This window comes from Dendrobates tinctorius, unplaced genomic scaffold (assembly GCF_039654945.1).
Source record: "Dendrobates tinctorius isolate UK_male_01 unplaced genomic scaffold, ASM3965494v1 ptg000035l, whole genome shotgun sequence".
Lineage (NCBI taxonomy): Eukaryota > Metazoa > Chordata > Amphibia > Anura > Dendrobatidae > Dendrobates > Dendrobates tinctorius.
The window spans coordinates 36,733,980-36,758,499 of record NW_027361703.1 but is presented as its reverse complement, the minus strand read 5'-3'; the positions used below and the strand labels follow the sequence as shown (position 1 = coordinate 36,758,499).

The 24,520-nt window shown below is 41.3% G+C and overlaps 1 protein-coding gene across 1 annotated transcript in view; it reads left to right on the top strand.

The window, feature by feature from the left end:
• GPR37 (G protein-coupled receptor 37) overlaps positions 1 to 10,574 on the top strand; it is an 83,027-nt gene extending 72,453 nt beyond the window's left edge. Inside the window, exon 2 of the mRNA XM_073573417.1 lies at positions 9,364 to 10,574. Within this exon, the coding sequence (XP_073429518.1) occupies positions 9,364 to 10,182 (819 nt within the window). The 3' untranslated portion in view covers positions 10,183 to 10,574. The remainder of the gene's footprint in view (positions 1 to 9,363) is intronic.
• Positions 10,575 to 24,520: the final 13,946 nt, after the last annotated feature.

Sequence of the window (24,520 nt, the reverse complement as noted above, 5' to 3'; positions counted from 1 at the left end):
TTGATGTGGATGCTCACCACAATCCGTGCTGGGCGTTGGCAGGCTTGGGGATTTCATTACAGACTGGTAAGCTGACTACACTTTCTTTACTCATTAATAAAGAGGTTATGAAGAATTGGTACTAGCACAGATCCCTGCGGTCCCCACTGCTGACTATATCCCATTTAGAGAACGTACCATTTATGACAACTCTTTGTTTCCTTACCCATCTGCATATAGTTTCCCCCATTCCTTGCTTCTGGAGCTTCAATATAAGGCTGTTATGTGGTACAATATCACCATTTGCCTTTACAAAGTCCAGATAAATCACATCAGCTGCATTACCAATGTCCAGATTTGCACTTACCTCCAACATGTTAGACACGACTTATCTTTCATGAATCCATGCTGGTTGTCTGTTATTATATTATTATCTACAATATATTTCTTCAGGTCATCTCTTATAATGCCTTCAAAAATTTTGCACACTACTGAAGTCAGGCTTCCCGGACGGTAGTTGCTTGGATCCACCTTTTAACCTTTCTTAAATATCGATACCATATCATCCATCCTCCAATCCTGTGGCACCAACGTTGTTACAAGCCCTCAAAATCTTAGTGAATCATGTGTTTAGGGGAGAATGAGAGAAACTGTGGATAGCCAGAGATGTCATTTGCAGCAGCTGCTGAGAGGGAAAAGTCATATATTTACTATCTGAAGATCCCTGCGTTGCCCGGGCATAGTAACTAATGATTATCCTCCATCCCATAGTCCAGTGCCCATATACCCATCATACATATCCTCCATCCCATAGTCCCGTGCCCATATACCCATCACACATCTACCATGCCATAGTCCAGTGCCCATATACCCATCACACATCTTCCATCCCATAGTCCAGTGCCCATATACCCATCACACTTCCTCCATCCCATAGTCCCGTGCCCATATACCCATCACACTTCCTCCATCCGATAGTCCGGTGCCCATATACTCATCACACATCCTCCATCCCATAGTTCTGTGCCCATATACCCATTCTGTCATCATCGTCGCCATTGCAGCCTATTATGACATCATTGTCACCATGGCAACCATTATGGCATCATCGTCGCCATGGCAACCATTATGACATCGTCGTCGCCATGTCAGCCTTTATGAAATCATCGATGCCATGGCAACCAGTATGACAACTTCGTCGCCATGGCAACCATAATGACATCCTCGTCCCCATGGCAACCATTGTGACATTGTCACCATGGCAACCATGATAACATTATTGTCGCCATGGCAACCGTTATGACATAATCGTCACCATGGCAACATTATGACATCATCGTCGCCATGGCAACCATTATGACATCATCGTCCATATACACACATACACTCAGCTTTTTATATATACATAACATTTTTTTCACATTCCAGTCCGCCAATGCAGAACTTATTGCATAGCTGTTGCAGAAAACGCCTTCCCTAACTTTGAATTGTTTAAAGGGAATCGTCACTGGGTACTTGCTTTGTAATATGAGAACAGCATGATGTAGAGACAGAGATCTTTATTCCAGTGTTGTATCACTTGCTGGTCTGCATTGTTTTATCTGCTGCAGATTTACCGATTCTCTAAATGCTGAGCTCTGTATGTCCAGGGGGCTGTAGTTACACGAAGCAGGAGAACTATATGGCCCAAGACAACTAGTCTTCTAGTGATAATCTCCTGCTAATAAAACACTGATTTTATTGAAACAACACACAGCCCAGTAAGTGACAAATCGCTAGAATCAGGGTCTCTGCCACTACATCATGCTAATCTCAGATTATGGAGCAAAAACCTGCTGACAGATTCCTTTTAAAGGGAACCTTTGAATTGATGCATGCTGACCAAACTACGGACAGCATGAATCAGACACTGCCTGCGTGATTACAGGTGGGTAACTGTTTCTCTGAAAAGCTTTGGAGTTTCAGTGTAAACATGCTTTAAAAAAAGATGGATGGGTAATATGTGTCTCCTCTGGCAAGTCTGACGCCAGTCACCAGCCAGCTTTGCCCTGCCATTCAATGACCTTTAATTGGCTGCAGCACTCACGTGACATGTGACACATGTGACACCCAGTACCAGTATTCCCAGAGTGGCACTAGTGTGGGAGGTGACTTTAAGCTTTTCTTATTTTACTTGTAGGACTTGAGCATTTAAGAAGGTATTGTCCAAATTAGTGAATAACCTCTTTAATTTATTTTGGTAATCGTTCTGCGGTGTAACTGTTATTTGGCATCATCTTATAGCATTCTGAAACCCTATTTTAAAGTCCTTAGTAAAATTAATGTATATCCGGAGATATTATTTGTCCCATTGTGGATTTGTATTCATCAATGATAAAGGTTACGTACACAGAGAAAATTTTGATCGACGTTTCCTGATTAAATGTTCTTGATTGTAGGTGTTCATTGTATTGTTTCATCTTCAGTAAAGACAAATGTAATTTTCCTGTCATATTACTGTTTAATAGGATAACTTATTGTTGGGTTGTGCTTATAGATGGTAATATTTTGAATCAGTGACAAAGAAATATCATAGGAATTTAAATTGATAGCGGTAATAATATAACTTTTCTGCCTTTGCCATTAGTACAACTAATCTTTATACTTTAAAGTGCTTTTCGACTACCAGGACACCCCCTTCTTATTCAAAATGTTTGGCCCTGATCTATATATATAAACGCCTTATCGTGTCTGTCTGTAACCGAAATCGCGGCACGCTGATTGGTCGCGGCCGCCAGGCCCCCGCCAGGCCGCAACCAATCAGCGACAGGCGCAGCTGTTTGTAACGGTAAGCTGCGCCTGCCGCTGATTGGCCAATCAGCGGCAGGCGCAGGCCTTAATCTGTAAAAAGGAGAATTAAAATAAGTTATTCTCACCTTCCGACGGCCTCCTGTCTTCTTTCCACGCGCCCGGCCTCGCGCTCCCAGTAATGCTTTGCGGCTTAGACCGCTGATGACGTCACTCTCTCGAGAGCGAGAAGACCGACGCCACTCTCGCGAGAGCGAGAAAGAAGACTGATGTTATCAGCGGTCTAAGCCGCAAAGCATTACTGGGAACGCGAGGCCGGGCGCGTGGAAAGAAGACAGGAGGCCGTCGGAAGGTGAGAATAATTTTTTTTAATTTTTAATATTATTTTTGTACAGGGCCGCAGCAGTGATTGGTCGTGGCTACAGGGCCATGTTGCTGATTGGTCGCGGACAGAGGGCAGCGACGCTGATTGGTCGTGGCTACACGGAAAGGGGGGTGAGGGGACCATGCATACCAGGAAAGTGGGGTGAGGGTACCATGCATACCAGGAAAGAGGGGTGAGGGAACTATGCATACCAGGATTGGGGGTGAGGGGACCATGCATACCAGGATTGGGGGGTGAGGGGACCATGCATACCAGGATAGGGGGGTGAGGGGACCATGCATACCAGGATTGGGGGGTGAGGGAACCATGCATACCAGGATTGGGGGGTGAGGGGACCATGCATACCAGGATTGGGGGGGTGAGGGGACCATGCATACCAGGATTGGGGGGTGAGGGGACCATGCATACCACGAAAGGGGGGTGAGGGGACCATGCATATCAGGATTGGGGGTGAGGGGACCATGCATACCAGGAAAGGGGGGTGAGGGGACCATGCATATCAGGATTGAGGGTGAGGGGACCATGCATACCAGGATTGGGGGATGAGAGGACCATGCATACCAGGACTGGGGGGTGAGGGGACCATGCATACCCCAAAAGGGGGGTAAGAGGACCATGCATGCCAGGATTGGGGGGTGAGGGGACCATGCATACCCGGAAAGGGGGGGTGAGGATACCATGCATACCAGGATTGGGGGGTGAGGGGACCATACATACCAGGAAAGGGGGGTGACGGTGAGCATACATACCAGGATTGGGGTGTGAGAGGACCATGCATACCAAAAAAGGGGGGTGAGGGGACCATGCATACCAGGATAGGGGGGTGAGGGGACCATGCATACCAGGATTGGGGGGTGAGAGGACCATGCATACCAGGACTGGGGGGTGAGGGGATATGCATACCCCAAAAGGAGGGTAAGAGGACCATGCATACCAGGATTGGGGGGTGAGGGGACCATGCATACCAGGATAGGGGGTGAGGGGACCATGCACACCAGGAAAGAGGGGGTGAGGATACCATGCATACCAGGATTAGGGGGTGAGGGGACCATACATACCAGGAAAGGGGGTGACGGTGAGCATACATACCAGGATTGGGGTGTGAGAGGACCATGCATACCAGCAAAGGGGGGTGAGGGGACCATGCATACCAGGATAGGGGGGTGAGGGGACCTTGCATACCAGGACTGGGGGGTGAGAGGACCATGCATACCAGGAAAGAGAGATGAGAGGACCATGCATACCAGGATTGGGGGGTGAGAGGACCATGCATACCAGGATTGGGGGGTGAGGGGACCATGCATACCAGGATTGGGGGGTGAGAGAACCATACATATCAGGATTACGGGTAAGAGGACCATACATATCATGATTGGGGGGTGCATTATTATTAAATCTTCAAAAATAAACTGCATATATATTCTAGAATACCCGTTAGAATCGGGCCACCATCTAGTAAAATAATAAAGCTTATAATCACCTCTTGTGCCGGCGCCATATTCATGGTGTTGACACTCGCTCTCCCCGGGTCTCCCGGTTGCTGTTGTGACATGTGACCCCATGAGCCCAATCAGCGCTGGCCTCACTGTTCCCACTTTCATACAAATCAAACATGAATAGGAATTCCAGGCTAGAACTGATTTCTGACTTCTTCATGCTCAGTTTGACAGGAGGCGGGGACATTGACGCCAGCACTGATTGGGCACCGTGGTAACATGTCACAACACTGCATGAGAGCCCCGGTGAGAGAGAGTGCTGACACTGCAGGCATGGCTCCAGCATGGGAGGCAAGTATAAGCTTTAGGCCTGGTACACACTTGTGCAATACGAGAAACTCGCGCAAGTCTCTCACCTCAATACCCGGCACTGCCGCTGGCACTTGGGACTGGAATGTGCAGCTGCATGTATTCTTTTCAGCTGAACGCTCCAGTCCCGAGTACCGGCAACAGTGCCGGGTATTGAGGCGAGAGACTCTCGCGAGTTTCTTGCATTGCTTTATTATTATTTTATCGGGGCCAAGCGAGAGGTATGAGAAGTTGTCCAAGTAGTGGACAACTTATTTAACTTTGTCAGAAACTAACTTGCATAGTGTAGGTAATTACAATAGTGGTATGTGCAAAATGGACAAAAACTGTGTGGATTTTGTTTCAGAATGGATGCAAAATCTACAACCACAAGTATGACTTGCGGATTTCACTCAATGCACACAATGAGTGAAATCCACACAAAAAATCAACAAGCTGCATATTTAAAATGCCACAGTGCATGACACTTTCCTTCTGGAGATTTGTGAAATCTTATTCACATTGCTGCTAATGTAAATTTTTGCTGCAAATCTGCAACATGTAAAAAGCCCTGGATCTTTTTTTCTTTCATCTTTTTCTAATTAGCTTCAAGGGGGTTCAAATCCAGAGATACTGGGTGCTTGATAAAATCCTAACCTCACAAAGATCATCAACACTTTCTTGGGGAGCAGCTTAGGGACAAATCATCTCAGCATATTTTTTGGAATACATTTCATTTAACGTTTGATGAGCTGTAGTAGATTATGGAGCATGTCCTGTTATTCCTATATGTACTTTAACCCCTTAATGTCCAATGACGTGCACAGTATGTCATCAGACATCTCCCTTGCTTTGATGAGTGCTCCGGCGCTGAGCCCGCATCAAAGCTGGGACATGTCAGCTGTTATGAACAGCTGACATGTGCCCGCAATAGACGCGAGCGGAATCGCCGTCCGCCCGTGCCTATTAACTAGTTAAATCCCACTGTCAAAGCTGACAGTGGGCATTTAAATAGCATTTCCGGCCGCCGGGCCGGAAATGACCTCATCGCCAACCCCCGTCACGTGATCGGGGGTCAGCGTCATGTTGCCTGGACAACCAGAGGTCTCTATGAGACCTCTATGGTTGTTCCAGGCATATGGCTTTCAGCAGTAAATCTGCCACATATGGGCGATCTGCTCATCGCCCATACAGTGGCATGCAAAAGTTTAGGCACCCCTGGTCCAAATTACTGTTATTGTGAACAGTTAAGCAAGTTGAAGATAAAATGATCTCTAAAAGGCCTAAAGTTAAAGATGACACATTTGTTTTGTATTTTAGGCTAAAAAGTAATACACATTGTAATTTTTTCACATTTTAAAAATTACAAAAAGAAAAATGGTCCAATGCTAAAGTTTGGGCACCTTTGGAGATTTGTGTGCTCAGATAACTTTGACCAAGGTTTCAGACCTTAATTAGCCTGTAAGGGATATGGCTTGTTCACCCTCATTGTTAGGAAAGGCCAGCTGATGCAGATTCCACAGGTTTAGAAACACATAGCCTCCTCTAACCTTGTGCGAAAAAACAGCCACCATGGGTTCTTTTAAGCAGCTGCCTAGCACTCTGAAAATGAAAATGGTGGAGGCCCACAAAGCTAGAAGGCTATAGGAAGATAGCAAAGCGTTTTCAAGTTGTCCTTTCCTCAGTTCAATATGTAATTCAGAAATAGCAGTTTACACAAACAGTGGAGGTCAAGATAAGGTCTGGAAGGCCAAGCAAAATTTCAGAGAGAGCTGCTTGTAGGATTGCTAGAAAGGCATATCAGAACCCCCACTTGACTGCAAAAGACCTTCAGAAAGATTTAGCAGATTCTGGAGTTGTGGTAATTGTTCTACTGTTCAGAGACACCTTATCAAATATGGCCTTCATGGAAGAGTCATCAGAAGAAAACCTCCCCTGCACCCTCACCATAAAATTTAGCATCAGAGGTATGCAAAAGAACATCTAAACAAGCCCAATGCATTTTAGAAACAAGTCCTGTGAATCGTTGAAGTTAAAATAAAACTCTTTGGTCGCAATGATCAAAGGTATGTGCAGAGAAAAAATTGCATAGAATTTCAGGAAAAGAACATCTCTCCAACCATTAAGCATGGGGATGGATCAATCATGCTTTGGAGTTGTGTTGCAGACAATGGCACAGGGAACATTTCACAGGTAGAGGGAAGAATGGAGTCAATGAAATTTCAACAAATTCTTGATACAAACATAACACCATGTGTTAAAAAGCTGAATTTGAAAACAGGATGGCTTCTACAAATGGATAATGATCACACACATCAAAATCCACAATAGACTAACTCAAAAGGCGATAGCTAGAGGTTTTTCAATGGCCCTCACAGTCCCCCGATTTGATCATCATTGAAAATCTGTGGCTAGTCCTCAAAATAGCAGTGCATGCAAGACGACCCAGGAATCTCCCACAGAAATGGAAGAATTTTCCAAGGAAGAATGGATGAAAATCCATCAAACAAGAATTGACAGACTCTTGGCTGGCTACTAAAAGCGTTTACAAGCTGTGATATTTTAAAAGGGAGTGCTACTAGGTACTAACTATGCAGGGTGCCCAAACTTTTGCATTGGCCTATTTTCCTTATTGTAATTTTTAAAATGTAAAAAATGACAATATATAATTTTTTTGGCCTAAAATACAGAGAAAATGTGTCATCTTTAACCTTAGCCCTTTTAGAGATCATTCCATCTTCAACTTGCTTAACTGGTCACAATAACAGTAATTTTGACCAGGGGTGCCCAAACTTTTACATGCCACTGTATGTAGCAGAGCCGATCGGGTTGCGCATGCTTCTAGCCTCGTATTGAGGCTATTGAAGCATGCCAAAAGTTAAAAAAAAAAAAAAAAAGTTTAAAAATAGGAAAAAATTAAAAAAAACTAAAAGTTCAAATCACCCCCCTTTCGCCCCAATCAAAATAAAACAATAAAAAAAATCCCACATACACATATTAGGTATCACTGCTTTCAGAATCGCCCGATCTATCAATAAATAAAAGCATTAACCCGATCGCTAAACGGCGTAGCGAGAAAAAAAATTCAAAACGCCAGAATTACGTTTTTTTGGTTGCCAAGACATTGCATTAAAGTGCAATAACGGGCGATCAAAAGGACGTATCTGCACAAAAGTGGTATCATTAAAAACGTCAGCCCGGCGCAGAAAAAATAAGCCCTCACCCGACCCCAGGTCTTGAAAAATGGAGACGCTACGAGTCTCGGAAAATTGCGCAATTTTTTTTTTTTTTTTAGCAAACTTTGGAATTTTTTTTTCACCACTTAGATAAAAGAGGACATAGACATGTTTGGTGTCTATGAACTTGTAATGACCTGGAGAATCATAATGGCAGGTCAGATTTAGCATCTAGTGAACCTAGCAAAAAAGCCAAACAAAAAACAAGTGTGGGATTGCACTTCTTTTGCAATTTCACCGCACTTGGAATTTTTTTTCCCGTTTTCGAGTACACGACATGGTAAAACCAATGGTGTCATTTAAAAGTACAACTCGTCCCGCAAAAAATAAGCCCTCACATGGCCATATAGATGGAAAAATAAAAAAGTTATGGCTCTGGAAAGAAGGGGAGGGAAAAATGAAAATGCAAAACCAAAAATACCCCTGGTCATTAAGGGGTTAAAAGGATGATCCTATGCACTGCACTCTGAGGCGAACTTATACCTGCTGCTCTCAGTGCTGTGAGCAGTGACTGTAATCCATCCGGGCATATCTGCATGACTGAAAGCTGGTGTCTTCCAGGAGAAATAAAGGTAATACTCTCCTGGGTGTTGCACTTTCCGAACTTCGACCAGTCACCTTCATAACGCTATTTAATACAGATTAACACTATATTTGTAGATTAATAGCATTATCAGAAATGACAGGTTCCCTTTAATCTAAAAATATATAAACTATACCTTACTTACTCTGCTCAGGTCTAGTGCTGCGTTTCCACCTCTGCTCCGGTATCTCTTATACGCAGCACTGATATGTAAACAGCACGGCAGGCTACTGGGCTCTAGTTGTGTACACAGCGCTAACAACCCATAGCCGCCAAACTCACTGATTGTATGTTGTCACAGCTATCAGGAACAGCAGCAAGGCTCAGCATTGGACCTCGTGAAGGTGAATTAAGCACAGTTAAGTTTGTTTTCTGTACTATTAATGACGCTTCTAGGAAATCTTTTCTGAAAGGGGGAACTCTTTATATTATGTATGGTGGCCACTATGAGTGTCTGTGTCCTTCAGTCCAAAATCTATAGGTGTCCATAGCTTTTTTCCTTATACTCACATAAGATACTGTATTTTTGTTTTTCTTCTTAAAATATAAGATAAATATACTTTATTTGCAGTGGGTGCAAGCTGACATTTATCTTTCCTTCTTTTTCAGGTGGCCTCGCTTGGAGTTACGACATTTACATTGTGTGCCCTATGCATTGACCGGTTCCGTGCTGCCACTAACGTACAGATGTACTATGAGATGATTGAAAATTGCACATCAACAACAGCAAAGCTAGCTGTTATATGGGTGGGGGCGCTTCTTTTAGCATTGCCAGAAGTTGTCCTCCGGCAGTTAACCAAGGATGAGTCGGCAGTGAGTGTCAACACTTTCAGTGAGCGTTGTGTTGTCAAGATTTCCACAGATCTTCCTGATACTATCTATGTTTTAGCCCTTACCTATGATGGTGCTAGACTGTGGTGGTACTTTGGCTGTTATTTTTGTTTGCCCACTCTTTTCACGATTACATGTTCTTTGGTGACAGCAAGAAAGATCAGAAGAGCTGAGAAAGCTTGTACGAGAGGTAACAAACGTCAGATTCAACTCGAGAGCCAAATGAACTGTACCGTAGTTGCTCTAACAATTTTGTATGGTTTTTGTATAATTCCTGAAAATATCTGTAACATTGTAACGGCTTATATGTCCACTGGTGTCTCCAGGCAGACCTTGGACCTTCTTCATCTGATCAGTCAGTTTCTTTTGTTTTTTAAATCATGTGTTACCCCTGTCCTTCTGTTTTGCCTCTGCAAGCCGTTTAGCCGAGCTTTCATGGAATGCTGTTGTTGCTGTTGTGATGAATGCATTCAGAAGTCCTCAACTGCAACCAGCGATGATAATGACAATGAATATACGACAGAGCTAGAACTTTCCCCTTTCAGTACTATACGTCGTGAAATGTCCACATTTGCTTCGGTTGGAACTCACTGCTGAACCTAAAAAGTCAGTTTTCACTTTCTGTGTAAATAATCTGTGATATACGGTACATTTTAAATGATTTTTAGTTCATGATTTTTTTAATGAAATATTCGACTTGTGTAAGAACAATTTTGGTATCTTCTGTATATTTATTATGTTATAGGTCTCCTAACAGGGTATGTTTCGCAAAAAAAAATTATTAACAGTCACGTTTCTGCACCTTAATTCAATTGTTGTTAGCCTTTTTGATAATCGCAACTGGTAACTTTTTAAAATGTTATATATATATAAAGCTAGGTAAAATTATTATACTCCAAGGTGGTTTGCACTGAAATGAAATATTGTAATGTTTTGTTTACTTTAACATTTCCAAAATTAGCTGTTAAATAAATTTTATTTTGCCTTTATGAATATACTTGTGAGGGTTTTTGTTTCCATAAACTTACAAACACAAGCCTCTATATGAGATAAACTACAATGGTGCTTTAAATTTTGAGAACCCTGCGTAATTTCCCATATTTTGACAAAAAATAAAATTGCATAAAATTTTCACTCAAGTCATAAAATTAGATCAAGAGAATCAAATAAACAAATAAGTAAAATTATTATATTTTGTCTTTTTTTATTGCAGAAAATGATCCAATATTCCAAAATTACACTAGTTCTTCCGGATTGACTAAGTCAGCCCCATCACCCTGTCACTGGTTGTCCTGCCTTATGACTTTTTCTTTTTGGTACTTACCTTTGCATAGTGGGTATACCCTAACAAAGACATTTTGTAGATGTTCTAACGCCAATATATAGTCATCCTTATTTGTTCAGGAGTTTGGAACAGCCATGGAGCATTAACTGTGTAGTGGCGATTGCTGAGAACTACAGCTCAGTTCCTATTAAAGTGAATAGAAGCTGAGCTGCATTTCTCGGCAAAGGCCACTACGGAGTGAAAGGAGCTGTTCTGTTCTGGCTCTGTTCACTGTTTACAACCAAAGTCTGACGGAGCAGAACCCAGTCTAAGACCTCCACGAATCTGATATTGATAACTTATCCTAACCTAAGCCCGATCAACACCTTTAATAAGTGGAGTATTAAGCATATACCAAATTACACTTCTGTAAAAAATTCCTTTGTTATGACTTTCCTATAGCTTTACTAAACTTTTTTATGACTTTACACTTTAAATCAGCTTTTTACTGACTTTCTAGCTATTCCCAATATGCATGCAGGCTTAGAAAAGCATGCCTGTGTCTTCAGAGAGTAAAAGGAAGTTCGTGACTACCAGACAACTGTCAAAGTGGTTTACCTGTCTTGTGAATCAAATGATTAACATTGAACTATCAATCCTTCTTTCCCACATCATCTGTCATCAGGGAAGAGTTTGGTAAATCTCATTCATGTTAGATGGTTGGATGAACCTGCCAAATTTAACAGGTTCTACCAACATATACCTAGTAAGCTGTTAAGCTGAAGCTGGTAGGAATCCAACCAATAGACTCCTACTTATGTCTCCATGACACATTCAAATTTGCAGACAATGCAAAGCTTGGAGGGACAGCTAACACTAGAGAAGACAGAGAAAGGATTCAGAATGATCTAGATAAGCTTGAACAATGGGCAGGGCCCAATAGAATGGTATTTATGGACAGAAATGCAAGATTCTACATTTGGGCAATAAAAATGAAAATTGCATCATCAGAATGGGAGGAATAGAACTAAGCAATAGCACACGTGAAAAAGAAAAAGACTTGAGTATACTAATAAATCAAAGACTGCACATGAATGAACAGTGTGATACAGCAGCAAAAAAGGCAAACAGTTCTGGGATGTATTAAAAGAAGCATAGCATTTAGATCACATGAAGAAATTATCCCCCTCTACTCCTCTTTAGTCAGGCTTCATCTGGAATGCTGTGTCCAGTTCTGGGGACTGCATTTTAAAAAAGACACCAAAAATCTGGAGCAAGTTCAGAGAAGTGCTACCAGGATGGTCAGCAGACTGCAAAATATGACCTACAGTCATGGCCAAAAGTTTAGAGAATGACACAAATATTAATTTTTGCAAAGTCTACTGCTTCATTTTTTCTAATGGCAATTTGCATATACTTCAGAATGTTATAAAGAGTGATCAGCTTAACAGCAATTACTTGCAAAGTCAATATTTGCCTAGGAAATTAACTTTATCCCCCAAAACACATTTCAACATCATTGCAGCCCTGCCTTAAAAGGACCAGCTAACATCGTTTCAGTGATTGCTCCATTAACACAGGTGTGGGTGTTGATGAGGACAGGGCTGGAGATCAATTTGTCATGATTAAGTAAGAATGACACCACTGGACACTTTAAAAGGAGGCTGGTGCTTGGCATCATTGTTTCTCTTCTGGTAACCATGGTTATCTCTAAAGAAACAAGTGCAGTCATCATTGCACTGCACAAAAATGGCCTAACAGGGAAGAGTATCGCAGCTAGAAAGATTGCACCTCAGTCAACAATCTATCGCATCATCAAGAACTTCAAGGAGAGAGGTTCCCTTGTTGCCAAAAAGGCTCCAGGGCACCCAAGAAAGACCAGCAAGCGCCAGGACCGTCTCTTAAAAGTGTTTCAGCTGCGGGATCGGGCTACCAGCAGTGTAGAGCTTGCTCAGGAATGGCAGCAGGCAGGTGTGAGTGCATCTGCACGCACTGTGAGGCGGAGACTTTTGGAGCAAGGCCTGGTCTCAAGGAGGGCAGCAAAGAAGCCACTTCTCTCCAGGAAAAACGTCATAGACAGACTGATATTCTGCAAGATGTACAGGGAGTGGACTGCTGAGGACTGGGGTAAAGTCATTTTCTCTGATGAATCCCCTTTTCGATTGTTTGGGACATCTGGAAAACGGCTTATTCGGAGAAGACCAGGTGAGCGCTACCACCAGTCTTGTCTCATGCCAACTGTCAAGCATCCTGAAACCATTCATGTGTGGGGTGGCTTCTCAGCCAAGGGAATGGGCTCTCTCTCAGTCTTGCCTAAAAACACAGCCATGAATAAAGAATGGTACCAGAATGTCCTCCAAGAGCAACTTCTCCCAACTGTCCAAGAGCAGTTTGGCGATCAACAATGCCTTTTTCAACATGATGGCGCACCTTGCCATAAAGCAAAGGTGATAACTAAATGGCTCAGGGAACAAAACATAGAGATTTTGGGACCATGGCCTGGAAACTCCCCAGATCTTAATCCCATTGAGAACTTGTGGTCAATCATCAAGAGACGGGTGGACAAACAAAATTCAGACAAAATAAAAGCATTGATTTTGCAAGAATGGACTGCTATCAGTCAGGATTTGATCCAGAAGTTGATTGAGAGCATGCCAGGGAGAATTGCTGAGGTCCTGAAAAAGAAGGGTCAACACTGCAAATATTGACTTGCTGCATTAACTCATTCTAACTGTCAATATAACCTTTTGCTACTCATAATATGATTGCAATTATATTTCTGTATGTGATAAAAACATCTGACAAACACACATAAAAACCAGAGGGCAGCAGATCATGTGAAAATATAATATTTGTGTCATTCTCAAAACGTTTGGCCATGACTGTACAAGGACCAGTTAAATGATCTGGGAATATTTAGCTTGCAAAAAAGAAGGCTAAGAAATGACTTAATAGCTGTCTACAAATATCTGAAGGGATGTCACAGTGTAGAGGGATCATGATTATTTTCATTTGCACATGGAAACACGAGACACAATGGAGTTAAACTGAAAGCAAGAAGATATAAATTAAATGCTTCCATGAGTGGTAGTGAGTTCTCATTTAATGGAAGTCTTCAGAGGTGGAAAGACATCTGTCTGAGATGGTTTAGTGAGTCCTGCATTGAGTAGGTGGTTGGACACATTCTATGATTCTATAACTAAAGATACAACTTTACTACAAGTACAATAATTTGCAAAACCATAACAAATTGTTTTAAATCAAAACCATAATTAGGGATAAGCAAAACTGTAAAGTTTGGAGTTTGTACTGGACATGTAGTGGACATGCGGCAATTCCGCAACTCCCCGCCACGGGAAATACGTGAGAAATCCGCATGCGTAATTCCCGCATATTTCTCGCTAAAAACTAGCGTTTTGCAAGCGTAATTAGCTTGCAGAATACTAGCGTTTTCCAAGCAATCTGTAGCATCGCTTGGAAAACTGACTGACAGGTTGGTCACACTTGTCAAACATAGTGTTTGACTAGTGTGACCAACTTTTTACTATTGAGGCTACCTATCCAGCATCAGTAGTAAAAGATATTAAGTTTAAAATAATAAAAAAAATAAAAAAATCGTGGTATTCTCACCTTCCGGCATCCCGTGCAGCGTCCCCAGACCTCAGCGATGCTCCCAGCAAGTCCCGTTCCTAGCGATGCCTTGCGACAATGACCTTTAATGATGTAGCGGAGACCGCCGCACTTTAACCCCCGTAACACTGCGATCAAACATGATCGCAGCATTCCGGAGCCGGCACAGGGGCTGACAGCCCCTCTGCCTTTGGATCGGCATAACGCGTGGTCCCGATCGCTGCTCTGGTAACCCGATGTCGTCATGACGACATCCGGGTTACCAGAGTTGAGAAACTTCCTGTCATGCGCAATGTATGTCAGGAAGTCTCTCAGGTCAGGGTGCACTGTTATGAATGGGTCACCGAGGAGGAGAGCAGGTCCAGGCTAAGCCACAGAAAACCAGAGAGGTTGGTACCTAAGCAGATTGCAGACCCCTGATCCTATCCACACAACTAGCAGTAGCCGTGGAGTGTACCTACGATGATCCTAGACACCTCAGCACAGCCAGAGAGCTAACTAAGCCTAAAGCAAGAAAGGGGAAATCTAAACTGCCCCAGAGCAGACCCCAAAGGAAAAGATAGCCCCCAAACATATATTGTCGGTGAGACGAGATGAAAACACAAACATAGGCAGGAAAATAGACTGAGCAAATGATGGGGCCCACACTGACTAGACAGGACAGGAAAGGAAAGACACTGTCTGCAATCATGCAAAAAAACCCTGCAAAAAGTCCAACACGTCTGATGCAAAAAACACTGAAGACACACGACTTCGCCCCCCACTATATCAGCACTCTGGTATATTCTGAAAGCAGAGCAAAAAGAGACCAATCTAACAGGGGATAAAACAAACTGGCACAAGCAGTAGCATATGGGCGGTGATTCAGCACATCCCCAGCCGGAGCTGGCTGACCCGCACCAAGAAAAGATATACAAAACCAGATCAAATGCAAACAGAATAGCTAGTAAACCACTTAGCTGAACATGCAGGGACAGAGCTGGAGAAATCAGACCTCAGGAGGAACAGGAAGCAAATCACCAACAGGGATAGAGGGAGTTGGCTGTCTTAAATCCCAATCTGAAACCCCAGATCTCCAATCGTCATCATCATTATCAGGTGGCAAGCCTCTGTCAATCAGATCAGCTCCATTACCTCCAGTAACCACCAGAGGGAGCCCAGAAAGAGAATTCACAACCCCTCTGTCGATCTAACCAGCTCCACTACCTTTAGTAATAACCAGAGAGAGGCCAGAAAGCGAATTCACAACAGTGCACTATGTGCAGCACTGACAGCTTCTGTAGCATGCAGATGCTGCTTCATCTGCATACTATAGAAGCTATCAGCCTGCACAAAATGAGAGTCCCATAATGGGACAAAGTGCAAAAGTTAGAACTAAATAAAAAAAATTTTTTTTAAATAATTGTAAAACTATTTAAAAAAAAATACAAGAAAAATCAATATTTATTCTATCAATAAATAAATATTTGAATTAAAAAAATCTAAATAATAAATACATATTTAGTATCGTCGCATCCGTAACGACCCGACCTATAAAACTGTCCCATTAGTTAACCCTTTTAGTGAACACCATAAAAAAACACAAGGCAAAAAAACAATGCTTTATCATCATACCACCGAACAAGAAGTGGAATAACACACGATCAAAAAGATGGATATAAATTAACATGGTACCGCTGAAAACATTGTCTTGTCTCACAAAAAACAAGCCCCCAGAAAGCGTCATCAGCAAAAAAATAAAAAAGTTATAGATCTCAGAATAAAGCGATGCAAAAATAGTGATTTTTTTATATAAAATAGTTTTATTGTATAAAAGTGCCAAAACATAAAAAAGATATAAAGTGATCAAAAAATGTCATGTGTCCGAAAAAGGTACCAATAAAAATGTCATCTCATCCCGCAAAAAGTAAGATCTCACATGACTCAGTGGGCCAAAATATGGAAAAATTATATCTCTCAAAATATGGTGATGCAAAAACTATTTTTTGCAATAAAATGCATCTGCCATGCTCCCAAACAGTGGTTTACCCCCACATATGGGGTATCAGCATACTCAGGACAAATTGCACAACAACTTTTGGGGTGCAATTTCTCCTGCTACCCTTGGGAAAATAAAATATTGAGGGTGAAAAGATAATTTTTGAGGAAAAAAATGATTTTTTAATTTTACGGCTCAACGTTATAAACTTCTGTGGAGCACTTGGGGGTTCAAAGTGCTCACCACACATCTAGATTAGTTCCATAGGGGTCTACTTTCAAAAATGGTGGGGGTTTCCACTGTTTAGGCACATCAGGGGCTCTCCAAACGCGACATGGCGTCCATATCAATTCCAGCCAATTTTGCATTGAAAAGTCAAACGGCGCTCCTTCCCTTCTGAGCTCTGTCATGCGCCCAAACAGTGGTTTACCCCAACTTATGGGGTATCAGCGTACTCAGGACAAATTTCACAACAACTTTTTGGGTCCAATTTCTCCTGTTACCCTTGGTAAAATGAAAAAAAAAATTGGATCTAAAGTAAATTTTTTGTGAAAAAAGTTACATGTTCATTTTTTTAAACATTTCAAAAATTCCTGTGAAGCATCTGAAGGGTTAATAAACTTCTTGAATGTGGTTTTGAGCATCTTGAGGGGTGCAGTTTTTAGAATGGTGTCACTTTTGGGTATTTTCTGTCCTATAGACCCCTCAAAGTGACTTCAAATGTGATGTGGTCCGTAAAAATAAAATGGTGTTGTAAAAATGAGAAATCGCTGGTCAACTTTTAACCCTTATAACTTCCTAACAAAAAAAAATGTTGGTTCCAAAATTGTGCTGATGTAAAGTAGACATGTGGGAAATGTTACTTATTAAGTATGTTGTGTGGCATAGCTGTTTGATTTAAGGGCATGAAAATTCAAATTTGGAAAATTGCAAAATTTAAAAATTTTTCTGCAAATTTCCATTTTTTTTTTCACAAATAAACGCAAGTCATATCAAATAAATTTTACCACGGTCATGAAGTACAATATGTCATGAGAAAACAGAATCACTGGGATCCATGGAAGCGTTCCAGAGTTATTACCTCATAAAGGGACAGTGGTCAAAATTGTAAAAATTGGTCTGGTCATTAACATGCAAACCACCCTGGGGGGTAAAGGGGTTAAACAGCTCTGTTATCCAAAAAAATTAAATCAATACGGGTCTCGCAAAATGACCACACAACCAAAATTTTAATTTTTTTAAAAAGTCTTATTTTTTTCAGTACTAAATTTAAAAAAGAGCAAGTTTTCCCTAATCATACTGATTAGGAGAATCATATTGGCAGTTATTTTACCACACAATGTACACCGTAAGAACAATGCCCAACAAACAATGTCAATGCATTTTTTTCAAAATTTCACCAAACTTTTTAAAAAATCAAAAGTACATCTTGTCCAACAGATAACAAGCCTCATACATCTATGTGGAAAGAAAAATAAAAAAGTTATTTCTCTAGGAGAAATGGGAGGAAAAAAACGGAAATTAAAAAAAAAAACAAATTGGCCACGACAGGAAGGGCTGAAATCAAAACTGACCTAGATTTGTCTTTAAAAAGGTTAAAAAAAATTACGACCCTAATTGTTCCTACAGTCAAAGCAAAGTATGGTCAAATAAGTAAAGAAACAGGTCATTTAAACCCAGTGAGCTTTTAGCCAAGTCATAAATGTGTCATGTATAAAGGATTAAAGGATATCTAACCAGCTTTATCGTTCTCTTCACCAGAGGAAGAAAATGAATTATCACTATAAAAAATCATATCAATTCTTATATGAAGCAGATCATTTATTGCGTTAAATGTCAATGTCAAAAATTGTAAATTTGACAAATGAACTGAGAATTACATAAAAGAATGAAAACATGCACAAAACATTCACAAGCAATTTATAGGATACCCATTTCCCATGGCAGAGCATCCATACAGATGAGCCCCGATCCTGCTCTGCCCCATTCACATTGAGGTCAGCTAACACTAGGTGAGGTTTTAATATTAGAGAATAGTATCATCCTGTTTGGGGTACACCTTGTTGTGGTGTTTACTAAGTACCCTATGTTATTTATATGCACAACTTACAGCAGGGTTTATGGTCATTTTGTTTCTATCTTAGGTTTTGTCTGTTAAATGGCCAGTGTGAACATGCTCTTGTACTTTGCATACTCTGGCTCATTTCTTTGGACTTATTGTTATCCATATGTAAATTGTATGGTATCAGTTTTTATACATACACTACCGTTCAAAAGTTTAGGGTCATTTAGAAATGTCCTTATTTTTGAAAGAAAAGCAGTTTTGTCCAATGAATCTAACAGTAACTGATTCAGAAATACACTTCATACATTGTTAATGTGGTAAATGACTATTCTAGCTGCAAATGTCTGGTTTGTAATGGAGTATCTTCATAGGTGTATAGAGACCCATTTCCAACAACAATCACTCCAGTGCTCTTATGGTACTTTGTGTTTGCTATGTGAGTAAGAAGGCTAATGGATGGTTAGAATACCCTTGAAAACCCTTGTACAAGTATGTTAGCACAGCTGAAAACAGTTTGGCTGATTAGAGAAGCTATAAACCTGACCTTCCTTTGAGCTAGTTGAGAATCTGGAGCATTATATTGTTGGTTCCATTAAACTCTCAAAATGGCCACAAAAAAGAACTTTCATGTGAAACTCAACAGTCTATTCTTGTTCTTAAAAATGAAGACTATTCCATGCGAGAAATTGGCAAGAAAGATTCCCTACAGTGATGTGTACTACTCCCTTCAGAGGAGAGCACAAACAGGCTCTAACCAGAGTAGAAAGAGAAATGGGAGGCCCCGCTGCACAACTGAGCAACAAGACAAGTACATTAGAGTTTGTAGTTTGAGAAATCGACGCCTCACAGGTCCTCAACTGGCAGCTTCATTAAATAGTACACGCAAAACGCCAGTGTCAACGTCTACAGTGAAGAGGCGACTCCGGGATGCTGGCCTTCAGGGCAGAGTGGCAAAGAAAAAGCCATATCTGAGACTGGCTAATAAAAGGAAAAGATTAATATGGGCAAAAGAACACAGACATTAGACAGAGGAAGATTGGAAAAAAAGTGTTATGGACAGACGAATCCAAGTTTGAGGTGTTTGGATCACACAGACGAACATTTGTGAGACACAGAACAATAAAAGATGCTGGAAAAGTGCCTGACGCCATCTATGAAGCATGGTGAAGGTAATGTGATGGTCTGGGGTTACTTTGGTGCTGGTAAAGTGAGAGATATGTACAAGTTAAAAGGGATTTTGAATAAGGAAGGCTATCACTCCATTTTGCAACCCCATGCCATACCCTGTGGACAGCGCTTGATTGAAGACAATTTCATCCTACAACAGGACAATGACCCAAAGCACACCTCCAATTTATGCAAGAACTATTTAAGGAGAAGCAGGCAGCAGGTATTCTATCTCTAATGGAGTGGCCAGCGCAGTCACCAGATCTCAACCCCATTGAGCTGTTGTGGGAGCAGCTTGACCGTATGGTATGCAAAAAGTGCCCATCAAGCTAAACGAACTTGTGAGAGGGGCTTCTGGAAGCATGGGGTGAAATTTCTCCAGATTACCTCAGCAATTTAACTGCTAGAATGCCAAAGGTCTGCAATGCTGTAATTGCTGCAAAGGGAGCATTCTTTGACGAAAGCAATGTTTGAAGGAGAAAATTATTATTTCAAATAAAAATCTTTCTTTCGAACCTTGTCAATGTCTGGACTAGATTTTAAATTCATTTGGCAACTCATTTGATTAATAAAAATATGAGTTTTCATGGAAAGCATAAAATTGTCTGGGTGACCCCAAACTTTTGAACGGTAGTGTAAATAGCTATTTAAAATTTATCAAGCGCAATGCAGTTTCCTGGGTTAAGAGTTGCAATGTATCCATAAAAATCGAATGCTATATGGTAGATCTGTATGGAATCAGATATTTTTTGTGCTCCCATAGGCTTGAGTAGGTGAGTTTCATCTAAAATTTAGAACACAAGAATGCACATATGAGCAAACGCTGCATATCTGTACCTGAGTGATACAATCAAATCTTCATCAAGCTTGCATTCTACAAACAAAATTTATTGGCTCTAGTTTATTAAGACTGGCATTTTGTATGCAAGTCTTAATGAAGGCTGTGAAGGAGTAAAGACCCTGTTACACATAACGATGTCCCAGCGATCCCACCAGCGATCCGACATGGATTTGATCGCTGGGACATCGTTAGGCTGATCGCTGGTGAGCTGTCACATAGACAGCCCCTCCAGCGATCAGGACCGGCGTACACGCTGGTTTCTAATGTAAACATCGGGTATCCAGGAGCCGCGGCTCTTGTATACCCAATGTTTACCTTGGAAACTGGCGTACACACTGGTTTCCAGGGTAAACTTCCGGTATCTAAGAACCACGCGGCTCCTGGATACCCGCTGTTTACCTTGGAAACCAGCGTGTACGCCAGTTTCCAAGGTAAACAGCGGGTATCCAGGAGCCGCGGCTCCTGTATACCCGATGTTTACATTAGAAACCAGCGTCGCTGATCGCTGGTCTCTCGCTGCCACACGCAGCGATGCGTGCTGGTCAGCAGGAGAGCAGCGATCAAAAAATGACCCAGGCCGATCGAGCACGATCAACGATACCCGGAAGGGGGGCCGGTGGCTGATCCCCGTCACACACAGCGATCTCGCTGGCGAGATCGCTGTGGCGTCACAAAATTAGCGATCTCGCTAGCGAGATCGCTGTGTGATGGGGCCTTAAGATGCGCCAAATATATTAAGAGATCCACCCCACTAAATTAGTTTGGCATATTTTCTCAGTGGTGGGTCTCTCCTAGTGCTTTAGCAAAAATGCTACTCCAATCAGAGACAGAGACCGGAGTAACATTTCTGATGCAAGAAATGCCACCACTATTGATGTATTTGGTGGCCAAACCCACTCCCCATCCCACCCTAGCTCCTTTTCAGCTCCGTCCATTTTGGTGGAGCTGCATGAAATTATTGTGAATATGGCAAAAGTCACAACATCTTTGCACAACTCCTTGATGCACAAAAATTTTGCAATCTTTCAAAGTATTTTATGCCAGAAACTGGTGTAGACACTTCTTTGAATCGGGGGCTATAGTTTTCAGTTCTCTCCTACTGAACTCATCCCTTGAGGCTGTTCTGGATTATACTCACTTGCAGAGCTTGGTCTGTGAGTTGTTTTTCTGTATTTCATATGGGTCTGGTCTGCTATTAGATGCATTCAGCAATTCACATCATTTTCATTTAGGTAATGAAAAGACTTCAGCCTTCAACTAGCTGAGAGCTCATTTTCAGGTCAGGTCAGGATTAAACCACTTTGCATGCTGTATTTAGAGATCTCATTTTAATTGAGGATGTACAGTACTGGTTGATCTATTTGCAAACCATATATTTATCAACCTGTGGTACCAGACATATTAAGGATGGCATGAATGTAATCGATCCCATATAAAACTTTGATGAATTACAGAAAGGTTGGAAGATTAAATGTAAAGTTGTCTCCTCATTTTCTGAGCTGGGCTTAGCAACAGCCAAAGGTTGAAAAGGAATTATTAAAACATGTGGCAGAATTAGTTATGGGAAAATGATGAGCAATAATTCCTTAAGACGTCCGTTTTTCACACACGTGTTTTATCTGTGCATTACAGTCTGTGCAGCTGTTCACATGTCTGCATTTTTTGCGGACCACGTGGCCACAAAAAAATAATGAGGAGATTTCAGTTCTTATTCCTAATCACAGATCAAAATTACCCATGAAATTCTTTGGGTTCAGGAAAATCACAGACAGCATTTGAATAGCATCAGCTGTCCATAATTAACATTGTAATGTATAGGAGAAGCTGACACATTGACAAAACACTGATGAAAATTGAATCAAAACCATTGCTGACACTTAAACTGTATTTTGCACACCAGAAAAATCATTACAGTCTGTATGAAGCATTAGGCTACGGTCACACGTTCAGTATTTGGTCAGTATTTTACATCAGCTCTGATCAGCGGTAACATTAATATCACCAGTCAGAGCACTGCTGCTTCCATGCTATCAGATGACAGCATGAGCCAACAGCTGTGACCGGCGTTAAAAAGTTTACCTGCCATCAGCCTATGCCTGTTGCCAATATTAACAGAGAGAAGGCGGCAGCTGATGGGAGTATTGATCAGTCGGCACATGCTCTATAAATAAATTTTAAAAAATGACGTGGGTTTCCCTGTATTTTAGATAACCAGCCTGGCAAAGCTGACAGCTGCGGGCTGCAACCCATTCTGTTTTCTTACGGTGCTGTGCTGCGCTCAGTGAGTTCACTGCAGTTCCCAATTACTTTTTCTTACAATGCAAGCGGTGATCTCGCTGAGGTCACCGCAGTTCAGGGGCCCGGTTGGGAACGTGGCCTCATTGACCTGTGGTAACCTCAATTACATCACCGCTAGTCACTGATGCTGCACTGACAGCAGCTCATTCTCCTGTGGTTTTCATCCTCGACAGTCACATCTTGGCACTGTACATTTATTGCAGACATGGATTACGGCATGGAACAGAACATCAGACAGGTGAGAGATATGGCTGTTTTTTATTTTTGTTTTTTTACAGGAGACAATGGCTTCAATGGAATGAGCGTTAAGTGAGTATAACGGTTTCTTATTTTTAAATAAAAAAGTAAAAGTGTTTTTATTTCAAATAAAGGACTTTATTCTGGCTCTGTGTTATTTACAGTATAACTATACGATTACTAATGGATAAATGTCTTATAGACACCTCCATTACTAAGCCATGGGCTTGATGTCACTGGACAATACAAAGGTGATATCAAACCCACAAATATGAACCCCACGTGACAACACTACAGGGCAAGTGGGAAGAGCAAGGCAAAGCGCCCGGGCTAAGATGTGCTTTTCTGGGGCAACTGCTGGCTGCTGTTTTTAAGATGAGGTGGATAATATTCATGGCCCCTTACCAGCCTGAGGATACCAGCCCCCAGCTGTCTGCTTTCGCTTGGTTAATTGTCAAAAATTCTTTAAATAACGGTGTGGGCACCCCTTTATTTTGATAACCAGCCTTGCTAAAGCTGATAACTGAGGGTTGCAGCTGTCAGTTTTGCCCAGCTGGTTATCAAAAATACAGAGGAACCCACACCATTTATTTTTATTTATCTATTGCTATTATTAATCAAAAGTAGACAATTTGCCTGACCACACTAAAAGTGAGTAAAGAAATGTTCATATATTTAACCCCTTGGTGACAAAGCCAATTTCATACATAATGGCCAAGCCAATTTTTACAATTATGACCACTGTCACTTTATGAAGTTATAGCACTGGAACAGTTCAAAGTGTCCCACTGATTCTGAGAATATTTTTCATGTCTATTCTACTTCATGTTAGTGGTAAAATTTCTTTGATATAACTTGTGTTTATGAAAAATGAAAATTGGCAAACATTTTGAAAATTTTGCAATTTTCAAACTTTTAATTTTTGCAACACCCTTAAATCAGAGAGTGGTGTCACATAAAAAAATGAAAAAATAACATTTCCCACATGTCAACTTTACATCAGCACAATTTTGAAAACATATTTTTTGTTAGGACATTATAAGTGTTAAAAGTTGACCAATGATTTCTCATTTTTCCAACAAAATTTACAAAACCATTTTTTTTCAGGGACCACCTCACATTTGAAGTGAGTTTGGGGGGTCAATATAACAGAAAATACCCAAAAGTGCCACCATTCTAAGAACTGCACCCCTGAAGGTGCGCAAAATCACATTCTAGAAATTTATTAACCCTTTAGGTGCTTCACGAGAACTAAAGCAATGTGAAATGAAAAATGAACATTTAACTTTTTTCCCCCAAAATTTACTTTAGAACCAAATTTTTTTATTTTCACAAGTGTATCAGAAGAAAATGGATCACAAAATTTGTTGTGCAATTTCTCCTGAGTACTCTGATACCCGTTTGTGGGAGAGAGACACAGTTTAGGCGCATGACAGGGCTCAGAAGGGAGGGAGC